This window comes from Urocampus carinirostris, chromosome 2 (assembly GCF_059441175.1).
Source record: "Urocampus carinirostris isolate Australia breed hairy pipefish chromosome 2, RoL_Ucar_1.0, whole genome shotgun sequence".
NCBI lineage: Eukaryota > Metazoa > Chordata > Actinopteri > Syngnathiformes > Syngnathidae > Urocampus > Urocampus carinirostris.
In genome coordinates this window covers 39,524,071-39,542,429 of record NC_142350.1, presented here as the reverse complement: position 1 = coordinate 39,542,429, position 18,359 = coordinate 39,524,071, and the positions used below count along the sequence as shown (strand labels likewise).

Here is an 18,359-nt window from a genome sequence, read left to right as displayed (position 1 = left end):
GGAATAAAAGGGAAAGCGAAGCCACCAGAAAGCTGTGTCGGTATCAATTTTAAGAAAACTTGTTTGATTTTTCTTCATTTAATGGATGTCTCTCAAGTCAGACTAGCAAGAAACATGGAAAGATGTTTAAGCATTTACATGCTTTGAAAACACAAAATTTATATTCAAGCAATTACAAGGATTTCAAGCAACCATACGAGCCCTGGAAGCCATACAAAAACAATTCTGATCTCAATCCCACTTCACCCTGCATGTAAACCTACTCAATAATGCACGCTTCCTGACAAGCAGCCTATTCACAGTCCCACGACACCTCTTCCCTCGTTAGGCAGCGATGGCCGCTTGTGAATTATCACTTGTATGACACACAATGAGTCACTTTTTGCGCCATATTGATAAATCACATTAGCCTGACCCAGCCTCCGAACTCTGTCAAAAGACTAGCTCCTTGTTTGACCTTGTAACCCGTACATGTCGACCTTGTCTGTAGCGTCAGCTTCTGCATATCAGATGAAACTAGTGAAAGGATCCTCAGTTTTAGTCTGCCGCACTATGGTGCTGAAAGTCCTGATGGAGGCCAAACAATGCAGTTGCATGAACTTTCTATGAAACCGTTTCTAATAGGTCACTTCCTCCCTTATTTGGTCATCATAGTTATCCATTGTGTCAGTTTATGAATATAATTATGCATAATTCAATTAGATTGACTAAATGCATAGTTATTATATTGCAAAAAATCTAGTTAGACAAGTCAGGTCATATGTATTTGTACAGCCCTAAATCACAAAAAGTGCTACACAGACCACCATTACAAGATCCCCTGATCTGAATCCCACATGAGGGCAAGGAAAAACTCAATTCTGACACACCATCGTACCCCATAAGGCACCATCAGGACCGGTCCACACAACATATCCTCTGTACCCGCACCTCACTATAGAGCAAAGATGGGGTCTAAAAAAACCACACCCACCTGGCCCACAGGTACTAAAGGTGAGCCCAAGCCCAACAAATCAAATGGATTTGAGGGACCGAGCCTGAAGCCAACCCAAATTTTAGAAAGGGTGAGTTTGGCTGAACTTACCTCACTAAAATCAAGTGTGTATAAGGACTATGCAGACAGCAGAGGCCGTCTGTTCATTTTCTTTCACTTCCATTCGCTGTTACCGCGTCAGGTTTGTTTTGTTTTTCTAGTCTGGACAGTTTGCTAGTTGTCTTGTGCACACCTATTTGTTTTTGTCTGTTTGTGTTTGTTTGCTACTTTGCTCCATTTTATTTTTTCTAATTCAATAACATTATTTTATTGCGCACACCTGCCTCCTTTCCCGCTTTCCTGCAGTGGGGTGCACCCGTCAGAAAGTTAACATTTTAAGGATCCATTTTTTTTTCACAGAATTCTCACGTTACAGTTAGAATACTGATATTTTTTTCGAGAATTCTGGCTTTAGTGAGAAATATATATTATAGTGGTGAATACAATGAAATTGGAAGAATTTCAGAACACATGCTTTATAGTCCCATAAAAGAACAGTAAGAAATCAGTCAGGATTCTGACTTCAAAGTGAACATTTTTACTCAAATATGATATAAAAAGAATAATTTACTTTTATCTCTGATTTTTTTATTCTATGATTCTGGGAAAAGTCAGAAAATGTTCATTTTTTTAAGGGAGAGTTCTGACAAAAAAAGCAGGATTTCAGTGAGAAGGTCACAGAATTGTTTTTAACTGACTTTAAGACAATTGTCCTCCTTTTAAAGTAAGGTTTATGAGATCAAAGTGAGAATCCTGCAAAACGTATTTACTTCTTGACTCGCCCTAACTCTCGTTAATTTCACATTTTACTGGAAATATACACGAAAAATTTGTGAAGTAACATGCTGATACCATTATCCAATCTTTTGGAAAAAACGTCAGGGAGCCACTAGGTAGCATTAAACACCTGTATGTGGCTCTAGAGCAAGTTTAGTGGATGGAGAAGTTTAAATTTGCTGGCGATAGAAAGCATCTTCTTTTGTTTAGCCAATCAGAATGCGTGATTAAAATCTGCGAAGTAGCGAAACTGTGATGAGTAAACCGCGACACAACAAAGGATTATTCCATTAGTTCTTAGTACTGTATATTTTTAAACTTGCCTATTTTGGTTCTCATGGATTGTTTCGCTTTTTTCAATGTTATTTCTTACTAATGGGTATGAGAAATAGTACCCGGTCATTGTCTTTTAACTTTTGGGTTGTGTATAGAAGGTACACAACTGGATATTCTCTTCCACGCTCAATCATTATAACGCCAGAATCACAGTTTGAGTTGAGATGATTGCCAAACAGATGTTTTTATTTCAAGTAAAATTTCACCACAGTTTAAAACCAGATTTTTTTATTTTTTTTTTTTCGGAAATCTGGAATGAAATAAACCTATTATGCGCAAGCTTATGTGGCGTATTAATGTGAATTTTGGAAAATGCAGAGCTGCAGACAAGAAGTTTAGTGTCTTTTCTGAATGCAAAGAAGGCTTGCTTAAAACTCACCTACTGTGTAGCATCAAGTGCACACTCCCCTAAGGCTATTACGCCTCAATCTGTTTCCTCATAAAGCTACTAAGTATGACCAGCCAATTTTGTTCCAATGCCTTAAGTTTATTGGGCAGTAAAAATTCTAATTTGTGTATCATTACAAACACGTAAAATCGAAACACAAAAGACTTATTTTGGAGGAAAAAAATGACTCATACGAGGGTTTCACAGGTAGGAGAGCTGCCCAAAGCCCTTAGGCATGGAGTGGAAGCCATATCCACACTACTTTTCTTTAACATCACAAATACGCAAATCGTAATTAATTCATGAACAAAATACGTAAAGGAAATGGAGTGGATTCAAAAGGTTTCCATTGTATCCGGATATATAAATACTGTATGTTCATGGCAACTGTTGAGTAGGTCCGATTATAAGTTTACATATTGTTGCCTGACAACATCAGGAAGGAACAACCATAAATGGGTATGGTTTAAGCTAAACATACTCACTTTTGACACATACAGTTCCTTGAAAAAGTATTGCCCCCCCCATAAACTTTTTCACATAGTGCCATATTCCAGGCTTTAAACGTATAGTTTGTTCCTAATAATGAACACCACATAATCGGGAAAAGAAAACCATCTTGTATTGTGCTAACAAATGAAAAATTAAAAAAATAGGCGTTCAAAGTCTTCCTTACCAAACACAGCTCACGATCCTTAAGGTTTGATGGTGATCATTTGAGGACAGTGTTTTTCCAGATATTTGCACAAATGCCTTACAGAATTAAGGTCGGTAACTAGGCTCGGGCATTCTAACGCCTTTATATTGTTAGTTTTAAACCATTCCATTATTGTTTTTGATTTTGGTGGTTGCCCTGTTGAAAGGAGAATCTGCAGCCCTTTCTTAGGTCCCTTGCAGACTCAAAATTATGTTCTGCCAGAATCACCCTGTCTGTGGCTCCATCAAACTTCAACTCTAACGATCTTCCCAGTCCATGCTGAAAAAAAGCAACCCGGGGCTGATTCTGCCACCACCATGTTTGACAGTAATGATGGTGTTTTCAAAGTAATGTGTAATGATAGATAGATAGATAGATAGATAGATACTTTATTCATCCCCGAAGGGAAATTCACATTTCCAGCAGCATCCCTGAGCTGAGAACAGTACAATAATAAAGCCAAAAGAATACAATATACAAATACCCAGTGTGACGTGCAAATGCCCACTGTAGCGTGTTATATAGAGTAACTAAATAGTGCTACACAGAATACATATTGCAGTAAGATTCGGTAATATCCAATGTAGGTGGTGTGGTTTAATGTGGGCCTTTACTCTGCCGGGTGGAGTTAAAGAGCCTCATGGCATGAGGAAGAAAAGATCTCTTCAGTCTGTCCGTAGTACAAGACAGTGACAGCAGTCTGTCGCTGAAACTGCTCTTCTGTCTGGAGATAATGCTGTGTAGTGGATGCGATGGATTGTCCATGATTGACCTCAGCTGCTCTTGGGAAAAACGTAGCACTTTGTATTGTGCCCAAAATGTTCCATTTTGTTCTCATCTGACTAAAGCACCTTGTTCCAAATGTCTTTTATGAACTGTTCACATAATTGTTAATATCATGTTTCTGTTCTTTGATATCTTCACATCTTAGGCCAGATCTGCTTTCTTTAACCTCGGAGATTTAATGAAAATAAAGGGCCTTTGGAACAGATTGGAATTTCTTATCTGAAGTTCGAGCTCTCTCCTGTTCTTGCAAGTTCAAGTCAAGTCAAGTCATGTTTATTTGTATAACTCTTAATCACTAACAATCTCAAAGGGCTGTACATATCAAAGCCTATTGCAAACTATCATTACATACTATTATGACACCATCCCCTCATCCAAAACCTACACGAGGGCAAATAATACATATATAAATAATAATAATAATAATATTACAGTTCAAAATCCATTCATATCTTCCCTTCTTGTTATGAATGTCTACTAAACTTTAAACTTATTAGAAGGAAACTGCCTACCCTAGCATGTTAGTTCTTGTTTTAAGGGACCTGTAGCCTTAGAGGTTAGCAGGTCAAAGAGGTAGTGTCTGAGGTGAGAGGAGTTCTTTTTAATGTTGTTGGCTTTGCTGTGATATCACAAACTAGCAATCTTCTCCAGACTGGGCAATTAACAGAAGGGGGTTTCATGAATGAGTAAACTGAGTCTGAGGACTAACCCAACCTTGGACTATTCACAGAACTTATTTGAATCTCTCTGCACGCTTACACAGCTTTATTTTACCGAAATATCAGCAACTTTCTCAACTTAATCAGAATCATGTAAACGTACTGATTGCTTCTTTGTCTTGCACTCATGGATTATTATACGAGCCTGAGAAAAAAAAAAGATGAATTGTGATGCGAGGGCTTTTGCTCGGGTCAAGACTTGGTTAGGTGTAATCCCTCTCAGGTGATGAGGTTCTCATTCAGCTCATTCCAGCTGATCTGCTTAAATATGTCTTATTCATCCTCAAAAGTCCCCCTTGATTTTTTTTTTAACTGAGGGAGGGGTTATTATTTTCCTGGCCCATCAAACCCTCAGCTCATTTTTCAGCTTTTCCGAAAAGCCATCTTATAGCTAGCTGGTGCCACAGGGGAATAAAGTCAACAAACCCTGTCCGTTTCTTGGAATTATGAAGGTCAGGAAGCAGGGTTCATATCACCTGGATTATATGAGCAGCATGTGAAATAGGAACGTTGACACACGTTCCATCTGAAGTTCTGTCTTCCCTCTTTTTTTCCAAAGGCCACAGTGGCAATGCGGGTTAAGGAGCCGCCGCTTTGAGCGTTCCCTCTCTCATCAACATATTATATTGCACACAAGTGGCGGGCTCCAACATTAACACTGCCAACCACAAACTGGGGATTTTGACTAAGCTTTCAGTGTGCTAGGGCCAGTTTTCAGGGAGGAACCGTCTGCGATTTTCATGTACAGAAACACTGCAAGCTCATCTTATCAGTGCTTATATGGGCCTAACCTCAAAACGGGGTGAAACACTCATCAAGTGGAAACAGTTTCCAACTGTAATGCTTGTCTAATGTCTGCTCTTATTATTCTTTGTTGAAGCAAGGGTGCGATCAGCGTCACGTCATTGCTATTTTCTGTGGATTTTGGCATCGGATCCTATCCCACAACCCTCTTCCTGACTTTCATCAGCACTGCCGCATGTCGTGCATTTCTGACTGCTCGCTGCACCCTGCTAGGCCACGGTTATTTCACTGAAACACGTCCATGCTTTAAAACATCTGAATGTGTAGTTCGTAAAACATAATATGACTGCAAATTAGCCGCAGACTTTTGGGAATCAACACTATCTTACTGGCACTCGTCTGTATTCATTACAAGTTTAAGCATCCGGGTATCTATGTTTCTCCTGGAGATAATGCAGTCAGCAGGTGGCATTGTGAGCCAGAGAATAGAAATAACAAGTACAGTTGTCGTTTAGTCAATAAAACGTATATCAGTTACTGAAAAATCATCACTTCAGAACTAATTACAAGATGTAATTGCATCAAGCATTCAGTATTAAATGCTAATCAAACTCAGTTTTGACTGACACTGTAAGAGAGGTTTCAACGAGTGCTTTGAAAGTTTATGCTTTAACTTATGGTCCAAGGTTTTATATGAGTGGATAATGGAAAACACGCAAAATAAAACGTAATTGCAAAAAGCAATGGATAAATTAAAATAGAATATGTGATCAACTAAATCGGTTTTGTGAGCCAGTTTGTTATTTTGACTAGTATGCCTCACTATTGTTTGTTAGTTAGCCTATTATGCACTTTTTACATCACTATCACTATCGGCCAACAATGTTGCTTTTCTTTGATTTCTCCCCTCTTTAGGGTGGATCTGCTTTTGTAACCTAGGAGATTTAATAAAAAGAAAGGGCGGGATTTTAGAACAGGTTGCTACTTGGCTTTTTGAGGGGTTTTTTGTTTGGCCATCTTCTGTTCTCTCAGTAAGTTAAAATTATGTCTTCTTTCCTTATTTTGAGCGTCTACTAGACCACAAACTTATCATCAACTTACATTTTTACAGTTTTATCAAATCATTTTATAATTGTTTTAATTCATTAATCGTTTTTGAAATGTAATTTGTTTGAAATATTATTTTGTTTTAGCAAAGAGGGGTTAATTTGAAAACTTTGCTTACTGATTCGCCAGTTAAATGAAAAAAAAATTAACATATTTATCAAATATTAGAATAATGATTGAATGCAGTTCTACTGCAACTTAAAAGCTAAAATATGAATACCTGCATTATTTACTGTATAAACTGTTTATTTAATTTTCGAGCCTTTGTTCTCCCCAGAACAGGGTTGGGGAAACTCCGGGCCGCGGGCCCCTAGTGGCCTATCAGGATTATTAATCTGAGAAGTACAACGGAAGTCGAATATGGTGAAAATATTATGAAAATATAATGAAATTATATGTAATGGTAAATAAAGTACTAATGATAAAACAATTGTTGCTTTGGTGCTACACTTGCCCGTCGTCTCCCTTCGTTTTTGATGATGTATTCTTAGGATCATTTTCTTCCTACTGGCCTGGCTCATCTGCTACAAGTTTTAACGCAATGTGACGCGTAACTCAAGGTGTTTGCACACCCCTGCTTTATATTTTCATATTTATGTGGGAGGGTCTGTGCACCCTAATAAAGATCAATAGCAGATCTATTAAAGTGTTTTTGAAATTGTCTAATCTGAATGTAATCCTTCTGCTATCAAACAACACCAATAAAAACAAAAGCAAAAGAAAAGCACAGTTTACATTGACCTTGACAACTTAAAATGTAATAGATAACCGACTATTCATGTTTTAAGACTGATGGATGAGTATTACATGAAAAATTCCACACAAGGTGGCAGGTGATTCGTCCTCAGGTACATTGTAGTTGTAGTGATTTTGTAAAGTAGCAATTTTTGGTACCATGCTTGCATTGGCTATAATACAGTATATTTTTCGATAGGTGGACTACAATGTTTGGTGATTGTATGAATAAGAGCAAAATAAGCAAGAGTTTGTGGCATGCATCAAGTAAACTCTACAATCGAAATTGAAAAGGTAACAAACGGAAATTTGGCTGCTAAATTGCAAATACCTAGTGATTTTTTAAATCCGAAAAAAAGGCTTCGTGCAGTCCACGGTTATCCTAATACATGCATCCATCACATCAGTGGCAAAGCATTTTCTTGCCTGTTCCAAAAGGTACAAGTATTGTTATTGTTCCACATAAAACAGTTTTCGGTGAGAATGCCAAATTGAGTTTCAAGCGTGTCTGGGACTCAACACTGCTGAACGATTTGGATAGCTCCTGCTACATGCCAGACAGCCTGTGTATAAACTTGTCAGAACAAAGTAGAAAATGACGAAAACACTGGAGAATTTTTACACAATTTTCGGAAACTGATTTGTAAGGCACCTAATTATTTTACCATGATAACATATGTCACATTTGAAAAATGCATTAGTTCGGTATAGTTTTATGATGTTGAGCTCATATTCGGTGCACACTTGGGACATAAGAATCAATACTGACTTCATGATTTTATTACATTGTAATATGTTTATAGTTGTATTTAATGCAATATAGTTTAATATGCATATTGTAAAATGAAATGAACTCATTTTACATACAAAACAGGTCAAACATTCGTTGAAAAAATGATTACGGCATTCCATCGCCATAAACGGGTCCACCTTTTGCGGTCTTGCTGCTCAACAGTTTTCATCAGGCATTGTGTTTTGCGCTCTGATTGGATGAACAATCCCAGAGAGTATGTTTTGGTAAGTAAATACATACATAAATGTTCACAAGTACAGTAACAGCATATTTTTGGTTAAACAAATACTCTGGCCTACACAAAGGGTATGTTCTTTAATTTCAATGCATAATAGAGCACTTTATTGTTTAACAATTGTTTTTTTTTCTTTTAAAAACGTTTTCTACTTTATAAGATTTTGCCTACCATAGGCTCTTTTTGGAAAATAACTGATTATAAATAAGGGTTTACTGTATCAAAATAATCAAATTTATCTGTAAAGCCCTTTACAGGCAATACTTTGCCACTCGAAGTGATGTATAAAAACCTTGAGTGAACAATACGACAAAAAAAATCCCCTTTATCCCACCCAAAAACCAAAACACGTAATACAAAGACACACGCAATGGTTAAAATGCAATAAAAACTAAAGAAAAAAGTCATAGAAAAATCATTAAGTTCTTCAGTAGACAGTTCAGTGGATTAGGACCAAGTGGCTGTATGCTGCTTCACGATAGATTTTGTTCCTCACCCTAGGAACAGTTAACAAAGTACTGACAGAGGACATCAAGGGCCACAAGTGCTGATATAATAAAAGCAAATTGTACAAATAGGATGGTCAGAGACCATTGATTTAATTAAAAACTAGTAAAAACACTTTAAAATTGACCTTGAAACGCACAGGGGACAAGTGCAGCCATTTTAAAACCTGAGTAATGTGATCTCTACCCCCAGCCTCCGTAAGGATACGTACTGCTGAATTTTGTAGTAGCTGCAAGCTAGCAATGTTCTATTGGGGAAGACAGGAGAGCAGAGCATCACAATAATCTAAACGAGAGGACATAAAAGCATGTGTATATTCACGAAAGACTAGTTGTGTTTATTATGTTATCACCTGCACTGCACTACATTTACAACTGGATTTAAATATTTGTAAAATAGCTTTGAAAATGTATGTCCAAACTTTGGCCGGGGGGCAATATGGACTATTTTACAGCATCCTACAAATTATACCTTTTTACCACTAGTAATTTCTAAATAATACACAGTTACTTTTTTAAAAATCAATTCATACACTGTACAGCTTCTATAAATTTTCCAAAATGCTAAATTGACCGACAGTTTAAAATAAAACACACACACACACATTTCCAAAACAAACATTTTGTAAAATTATAATCTCATTTTATAGAAAGATGCTAGAGTTTTTTTTTTTTTTAACAAAACAAAATAAAGTAAAAAGTACAATTTTAGTGTGCTGACTAAATTAGAGTTAAAACAAAACAAAAAAAACATGAACTATCATCTCATCTCATCTCATCTCATTAGCCGTACCGCTTATCCTTAGTAGGGTCGCGGGGGTGCTGGAGCCCATCCCAGCAATCATCGGGCAGTGGGCAGGGGACACCCTAAACTGGTTGCCAGCCAATCGCAGGGCTGAACTATCATACAAATGGTTATTTTTTTATTACTCGTAGGGCAAAAAATGATCATTCATTTTACATAACAGGATCCTCACCTAACGGGAACTGATATGGATGTCTTCCATCAAATTGCTACATATACCAAAAGACTGGGCAAAGAAATAAGATGCGTTTTGGCCACTTTAAGTCTCTGAATTTTTCATTCTTCATTGTGCTTTTCATCACTCACTTTTCAGTTGCACTACACCATTCAGCAACATTTAATGGTCAAATAATAGACACTGTCCCTTTAAATTGTTAAATTAGCACTGACAGCCATAACCCTTTGTTCTTAATCAAAATATTTAATTTATGCTTTTAAGAAGCAGTGGAAATTACCAGTGTCTGAAACTCACGACAAAAAGGTACCGGACACCAGGGCAGACAACTCTAAAAAGTTGTCTGCCAAGCCATAAAGTTGCCTGGCCCATTTTTCCCAACTTGGCTGCCGAGTATGCAAATTTCCAAAACGAACAAAGATTTCGAAATCGGAATAAAACAAACGTTTGATTTGAAAAACAAGAAGAAAAAAAAAAAAAAGAAAAGATTTTTTTTTTCTTGAGAAAGTTGTAGGCCACCTGGGCGGAGACGTTTTGTAAGTTGTATGCCCGAAGTAAAAGATGCACGCGTCCGGGCAGACGTTATATCAAACACTGAAATTACCTATCAAAAACGCTGAACTTCTCTTTCCGTAACATCTACGTCAATGTCAGGTCGCCGAAATTTCCTATAATGCTCGAGGAACAATAACAATGCAATTTGGTCCATCACCACCAATGACAACAACACAAAACGACATGTATGTGGTGCAATCTGGCACTATTATCCAAAGTATGGTTGAACCTTGCGTTGTCGTCTAGAAATATAGGGCTTACATTTTACATGACGCATCCCTCATTCGCATTATTTTTCGGCATTTAATAAACACGAGCTTGTCTTTGTAATTGTCATCTTAAATGGTCACATGATCGAAAAACACGTGCCATCAGTCAGTCAGAGCAGAACTGAAAAACAACGCTGCTGAAAATGGCGCGAGCTGTGTGCCGAGGTTAAAATGTAAACAATGGACGTGAATTAGTCTATTTTTTCTGGCGGCTTGTACATATACAAATTTTAGTTTTATTTTCAAATTTGAGCATGCTGCCATTGATCAGGTACGCTCCGGAGTCTGGAATTTAAGGTCGATAAAAAAAAGTGACTCCAAAACCTGGGCAGCACCCCCTAACAGACGTGCACAAGAGTGAAGTGAAGCAACGGTGTATTCCCATCCAACATATCTAAGATATTTGAACAAGACAAAATCACAAACATGACTCCCGGCCGCTATCTAACAAAGTCATTCAAGACACCAGAGCAGAGCAACACAAACAGAAGGGTGAAAAAAGGCGTGTGAGCACCAGTACCCTGCAGCGCTTCACTGATTATTTGCAGATGGACAGCGGAGAGCTTTCAGAGTGTGGAGGTTCCCCCTGGCACGCAGCGCATATGATTAAATCGGTGATTGCCATACAATTTACAAGAAGCGACCCCCCTCCCCTCACTTTGAATGAGTTTGAGAACATTAACACACAGTGGGGAGTAGAAGTCCACAAGTTGGTGGAGAAAAAAAAAACAAAAAGGGCAGCCAAAACCCAACAGGCGCCCAAAAGATCCCATGAGTTATGTCACAAGTCTAAAGAGGACTTGGCTGGGGCTAAATCTCCTAATCTCACTGTCTCCTAGTTCATTGAGAGGAGAGAATGGTGTTTACAAAGAGGCTGATCCCCTTTCTCAACTGCGCCTCCGCTGAGCGATTGTCATGCGGGTTTCCTACCGATTGTTCAAAGCGGTTATGAGATCAATTAAAAGCAGCTTATGGGGTTTGAGTGGAGAGATGTGCAATTCATATGGCGGGGTAAAGGGATTTCACATCCTTTCATTAAATAAAAGGAGTATCTTTTATAGAGGAATGCACCTTTAGTTTGACTCATATAAGGGTTGTGAACGCCGGTAATATTTAGCTGATACCCACTGGTAGTGGTAATTGTGGCTGTTTTTAGAGAAACGTATCTTCTGGCTCAGCCAGCTGAAATAAAACGTCTCTTTCGACCCGGAGAGTCACAAATCTCTTTGCACAAAATTAGGGCCACAACAACAAATCGATAAAATCGATTATTTTAAGCAATGGCATCAAATTTCCTCTTTGATTTGGTGTTGCGTGATTTATGTGTCACTCAGCATATCATTTCAATGCAAATATGAGTGCATTGGATTTCAGTGAAACATTGTGGTGCAGTTAGGATGTTGCTTGTACTACCACTTTTTATCCAGCAGAGTAACTAAAAACAAGTGCTACAAAGCATGAGGGAGAATACAAACGATGGTGACTCAAAGTGACTGAACTGCACAATTTTCGACTGATATTTTTGCCTAGCTTTTCAAAGCAAAATCAAATTTATTTGTAAAGCACTTTTCAGGCAAAAATTTGCCACTCTATGCACTGTACAAAACATTTAGCATACAACAAAACAGTAAACTCCCCACTAATATAAGCTATATATGCTGTATCGTGGTTTACTTTTTGTGGTTTTGATAATTTGGAGATTTTGATTTGAATTGTCTTGATTGTATTTAATATCAACGTATTGTCCATTGTATTTGAAAGCAGACGGCACAGAGCAAATACTATCAGAGAGGCCGGATGGTGCAGGCTTAGTGCATGTGTCTGTGTGTATGTGAGTGTGTTGGGTAAGCGTGAATGTCTGTAACGTTGTCAGTCAAACAGCGCACAACTCAATGTGTTCACCATAACACACTGCGAAACAGCTACTGATTTAGAGGCTTGTTACAATTAATGGAATTCTTCAACTAAATTGAACTCTGAGGAATGTCAGAATAGCGCAACAAAATGCTCCGTGGATTGTTATCCTTCCGTCTGAGAAGAAACTGAGGCGACGTTGGGAGGGAAAGTGATAGCTTTAGAAAGTCGAATTGATCATGTAGCTGCAGGTCCGGCCTACTGCTACGGATAGGCTTAGTAGCACCTCTCTTAAGCCACCCCAGCCGAGCCTGTATCTCACCAACGCCGGATCCATTAACCATGAAACGGATGACCTAGAGCTACAACTCATGCGAAACCTCTACATTCTTGACTCTTGTATTCTATTTATCATTAGACCTTGTTCAACTAGCTTATAGCTAACTATAAATTGTTTTCTTACACTGAAAGGAGAAGCTCTCGATTGCTGTTGTTCTATAGCATATATAATGACAATAAGACCATTCACTCGACAGCAATTATGTGTTTTTATTTGTAGATCTATAGTTATTTTTTGTGACAGTCAGATATATTACATGTGACTGATATCTCATGGGTTTTGACTATCGCGGAATCTTTTCGCAACGCACCCCCGCGAAAAACAAGGGATCATTGTTCTTTAAAAAAATGAAGAGTTTTACCTCTTTTGTTTCTTTTCCACCGTTGGGTCGACCCCTGACAGTCGCTGTACTCCATACAGTTCAAAACTATCAGCGCAAATGAGAAGAGTCGAAACTGCATCTGGACGGCAATCAAGTTGTCCGGACCCCGATTTGAAAATGTAAAACGATGGAAGAGTGCCAAGCAGGCTCAAAATGAACGAGTCTCTGACTTTGTACGTGTTCTCCGGGAGTTCCTTGAAAGCGTGCTTCAGACTTGTCAAACATCAGATGAGATGCGAAAAAGTATCAGGTCGACGATGGGGATCATTTTATGGGACGAGATGATCCTCTGCTGAGTACGGGCGTCCTCGTCGTTACGCTGTGGAGATCGTTACAAAAGACATTAGTGGGGTGGGTATGAATCCTGTTGCTCAAACTGTATGATTTTTTTCCCCATTCTCTGATATTTCTGGCACTGTGAGTAACAAAAGTGTGATTGAATGGGTTTCCAAATGTTGTCCGTATCTGTGGTCTGGGGTTGGATCATGACATCACCTCTTTGACCAGTTGCCCTCTGGTAGGCGTTACAGGTCCCTTCAAACAAGGACAAATAGGCTCTGAGACAGTTTCTTACCCAGGACCATTACTACCCTAGACAAACACACAAAACTCTGAAAATATATGTTTGCACTACTTTTTATTGCACTCTTGTAATGATGCACTATTTTTTCATTACACTATTATTAGAACATGAGTCAGGGGTGTCCAATTTTTTCAAAAAGCGGGCCAGAACTGGTAAACTGAAAATGTGCAAGGGCCTGGCATTCTTAAACTCCCTCTCTGTGAAAGGTTTGCAACCTCGTAGCTCACCTTTGTAGCGTTTTCCTTTGACCCGCGCAGTTAAAATGGTATCCCGTCATCTAACCTTTTCACAGTGTTCGTTTACAGTTACATTTTTGTAGTCGGCATTTTTGCCTGGCAGCGCCTGTTGATATTATATTTTTCAAACACAGCCACAGTCTCTTGGCAATTTAGGAAAACACAGTTGTTTCGGATTTTGGTGTGAAAATACTCCAATTTCCATTTGCCCAGGAAACGGGGGTCTTCACAATCAACTTTCATTTTTTTATTTAAAGTCACGATGTCGGAAATTGGGTGGGCTATAATTTACACAGATAGCCAGGTGGCCGTAGGGCTACCGCGTACTGCCTTTATCAGGTGAAACTGTGATTTATTTTTATTTGTACAAATTGATTTTACACTGCGGTCAGTCTAAATGGCAGGCCACATATATTTAATTTCATGAGAGAGGCCGCGGGCCGGTAAGAATTTGATCACGGGCTAGAACTGGCCCCCGGGCCGGACTTTGAATATGGCCGCTCTAAGCGCTTTGTTGTACATATTTTGCCTATTTCTTCCGAGAGTCTTTTATCATATTTTTCTCTCTAAAGTCTTTATTTAATGTTTACCCTAGAGCAGGGATGTCAAACTTAGTTTGGGACTGGATCGAGGCTTTCTGGTCTTAGGCGGGCCGGATCAGAAAAAGAATGTCAACTTGACAATTTTAGCTTACTGTAATTTTTCTGTATCATTCTTTATTATTCAGCCCACTTTAGTAGCTTGCCCTACATATTGGAATCATAGATGAGAAGGGATCTTTTTGAAGGAACAGCGGGGAAGAAAAAAATATATTTTTATGTTCGGCATTGAGTGCGTTATCTGGTTTATTTCAACTATTTAGTGAATGTAGTTTTACACCGGAACTAAACAAACTCATTTGGGAGCTCTTAAAAGAATTTATTTTAGCCTTGAATGTCATACTGGTTTAAAACCAATAAAAGAGAAGTACAAAATAAAAGGGGAAATGAGAACAAACTACTAGACTGGGAAAACTAGAGCTGATTATATATTCTCTACTGCCCTCTAGTGGGCAGAGGAAGCACTTAGTTTGCATTTACTCTGAAAATCATAACTTTTGGTAAAAGTCATCTAGGGACTTTCTTCCTTTTTTTGGCAAAGTAAAAAAATAAATGTGGGGAAGACTAAATAGTCCAACGGACCAGGTCAATTCCTGACCTTAAGTGTCATGTCTAATCTAGTTGCATACAATATTTCACCACGTTGATATCAATGACAATAAATATGATATTCAATTGTATTCTATGTAGAACGAAACTTTATCTGTTCGACGTGTGGTTTTAAACTGTTACAGAAACTGTCATGATCTAGTTTAATTTACAACAAAGTTGTCAGAATATGCTCTATAGCCTGTTTTTTCTTCACATGGCTGAAAATTCTCTGACTCTCGCATTAGAATGAGGTAGATAGAACGATTCGCTCAATAAGTAAATGATGGAGAATATAATTTACTAATGTAACTGCAACAATTGGCAATAAGAGGACGTTGTCATCTGCTAACGGCGACCTTTCTTCATCTTTCCCTCTTTCCCTTTCTTTCTGTTTTTCTATTTTTCTGTCTCTTTCCCTTTCTTTCCAACTATTTTTCTCTTGTTTTTTCTCTCCCCCTCTCTCTTTCACTCTCTATTTCTCTCCGTCTTTCTTTATTTTCCTCTCCTTCTTTCTATCTTTTTCTTCTTTTTTGTTCCTCTCTAGTTCTTTTTAAATTTCCCTATCTCCATTTCTTTATCCCCTCCCTCATTATTTCGCTGTCTCACATTTTTTTTCTTTCCTGGATATCTGTAACTCTCTTTCGTTTTGTGTCTCTCTCTTCTTTATTTTTCTTTTTGTTCCAATTATTCTATTTTCTCGTTCTCTATTTATTTCTATTTCTCTATTTATATTGCTTTGTTTAGTAAGAAAAAGTAGCTTTCAGTTTGAACAAGGTTGAAGACCCCCTTCCTGTTCCCTGTTCTTTCCTCACGTGCTGAAAACTCTCTCAGCGAGGAAGACAGAGTAAAATGCACGAAAAAAATGCTTTATCGAGAATAACATTTGCTACTGTACCGTCGTGTGACGTCGTATGCTACGAGCGGCACACTCTGTAATGATCAAAACGCGTTTAAAAGACGGAAGAAGCGTTTGAATTGATAGTTTTGTGTTAGTGTGGTCATTTGGTGAATCGATGAGAGAGAACGCGCGCCCGTTTGCATCACAAGACTGCGCGTAAAAGTGAGAAAAATAAGTCCAAGTACCTGGCATTGGACGAAATGTCACTTCTCTCCGACTCCACTTTTGCTTTTAGGTTCCCCTCGGGTGCGTGTGCAGCTTAGGAACACGCAGCATCACTTCACGTGTAACAAAACTTGGCTTTCCAAAAAGGAACAAGTCCGACAGGGACGCGTTGCAGTCAACGAAAAACTGACTTTCCTCTCCTTGCTCCTGTAAAAATAGGAAATTCCGTCCACTCCTGTTTCTTCAAACTTTGTCCCAGAGACGTAAAATCACGCTTGATTGTGTTTCCGAGCGAGGAGACGCCGCAAATGATGCAAATGATGCGTGACGTTTTGCGTTTCCGCGCGCTGCTCAACTTTGAGCGCTGACCGACTCCAGATTGGTCCTGATGCTTTCTGCCTCCTTCTTCATATTAGTGATTGAACGTTCGCGAACTAAACGGCTTTATGGGCCGGCTCTTCGAAGTGAGCACCCCCATTCTCGTTCTCTCTCTCTCTTTCTATTTCCCTCTCTAGCCTTCTCCCATTTTTCATGATTCCTCTATCTTTATCCATTTCCATATCTCCATATGTGTCTTTATTTTTCTCTCAGTCCCTCTTTCTCTTTTATCACTTTCCCTTTCTATCTTTCTCCCTACCTCTCTTGTTGTACCTTACTTTCTCCTTATCTCAGTTTCTCCCTTTCTATATCTCTTTCTGTACTGATCTCTCCCTTTCTTTTTCTCAATTATTTATCTTATCCCCTTTATTTTTCCCTCTCTTTAACCTCTTTTTCTTTCTTTCTTTCTTTCTTTCTTTCTTTCTTTCTTTCTTTCTTTCTTTCTTTCTTTCTTTCTTGTTTTTACTGTATCTTTCTCTCTATTTCTCTCTTTATAATGTCATTTTCTTTCTTACTTTCTCTTTCTTGTTTTTACTGTATCCTTCTCTTCATTTCTCTCTCTTTCTTGCTGTACATTCCTTATTTCCTCCCTCGTTTCCCATTTTTACTTTATTTTGTTTCCTTTCCATCATTCTCTCCATTTTACTACATTTCGCTCTATTGTCTCTCTCCCTTTCTCTCGATGGTGCTTTTGACTGGTAAATATGAGTGGTGTCAACCTTGTCGTCTCTGCCTTGCTTGCTTAGTATAAACAATTTTCAAGTTTATGATATAAATAATTAAATATAATGGCATAATAGATATTCAAAATAATTGATTTCGTGGATACTTTAATTATTATGTGATATATAATAAAAAATAAATACTTTGAAAGTGAGCCGAGCTGAATGAGCCTTTTCTCTAGAAAGAGCCGGAATTCCCATCGCTACCTCAAATACGAGAGTCGCGTTGATGTCACACTTCCAGCTTTGGGGTTTCTCTTTTTTACGATGCTGAAGGCGGCGTGGTGCGTTCACGAGCCACCTTTGGCCACCCCCACTTTGCTGTCTTGCAGTCGCGAGTGGGTGCGAAGTCGCTTCTGGTTGTGGGGTGCGCGTAAACGAGATTTTTGAGCATGTCGATGTAAAACAGGTTTAGAGCAAAAACGAAAGAAAGAAGAGGAGTTTGGCGTCCTAGCTGTGAGAGTACTACATTTTCCACACAATAGCCGTGCTGGCCGAGATCATTCACATTTCCAAAAAATGCAACTTATATGCGTCTCCTGTGACGTTTAAGAGTCTCTTGTTTGATTGCAATTAGATCCTGCTGGCGCGGATGAGGATGCATGACATCACACACAATGCATTGTTAGCGGAATTGCTCATGGATGCAAGCGCTATGGCATATCTCGCAAAAGGTTATTGTGCTACCGGAGGCCGAAGAGAGTTGTGCCCCTAAATATGAATTTAAGGCAAAACCTCACTTTCCCTCCATTGGATACTTTAAGTGTATTTGTCCGCTGTGATATGTTGATTTCTATGCTATGCGGAAGAACATGGAAACTGAGGATCCACCGCGAGAGAATAGGAGATTAATGAATCGAAAGTTTGCAAGCTGGATGAAGCTGAAAACGAAGTTTTTTATCTGTGTGTTTTATTTTGTATTCAATACTTAAATAAACCGCAACGACCTGC

The 18,359-nt window shown here is 38.5% G+C and overlaps 1 protein-coding gene across 1 annotated transcript in view; it reads right to left on the bottom strand.

Moving 5' to 3' along the window:
* The window catches only part of rspo2 (R-spondin 2), a 104,380-nt gene extending 87,709 nt beyond the window's left edge, over positions 1-16,671 (bottom strand). Inside the window, exons 1-2 of the mRNA XM_088327946.1 lie at positions 16,329-16,671; positions 13,216-13,555 (exon numbers count right to left, since the gene is read on the bottom strand). Coding sequence (XP_088184072.1) covers positions 13,216-13,315 — 100 coding nt within the window. The 5' untranslated portion in view covers positions 13,316-13,555; positions 16,329-16,671. The remainder of the gene's footprint in view (positions 1-13,215; positions 13,556-16,328) is intronic.
* Positions 16,672-18,359: the final 1,688 nt, after the last annotated feature.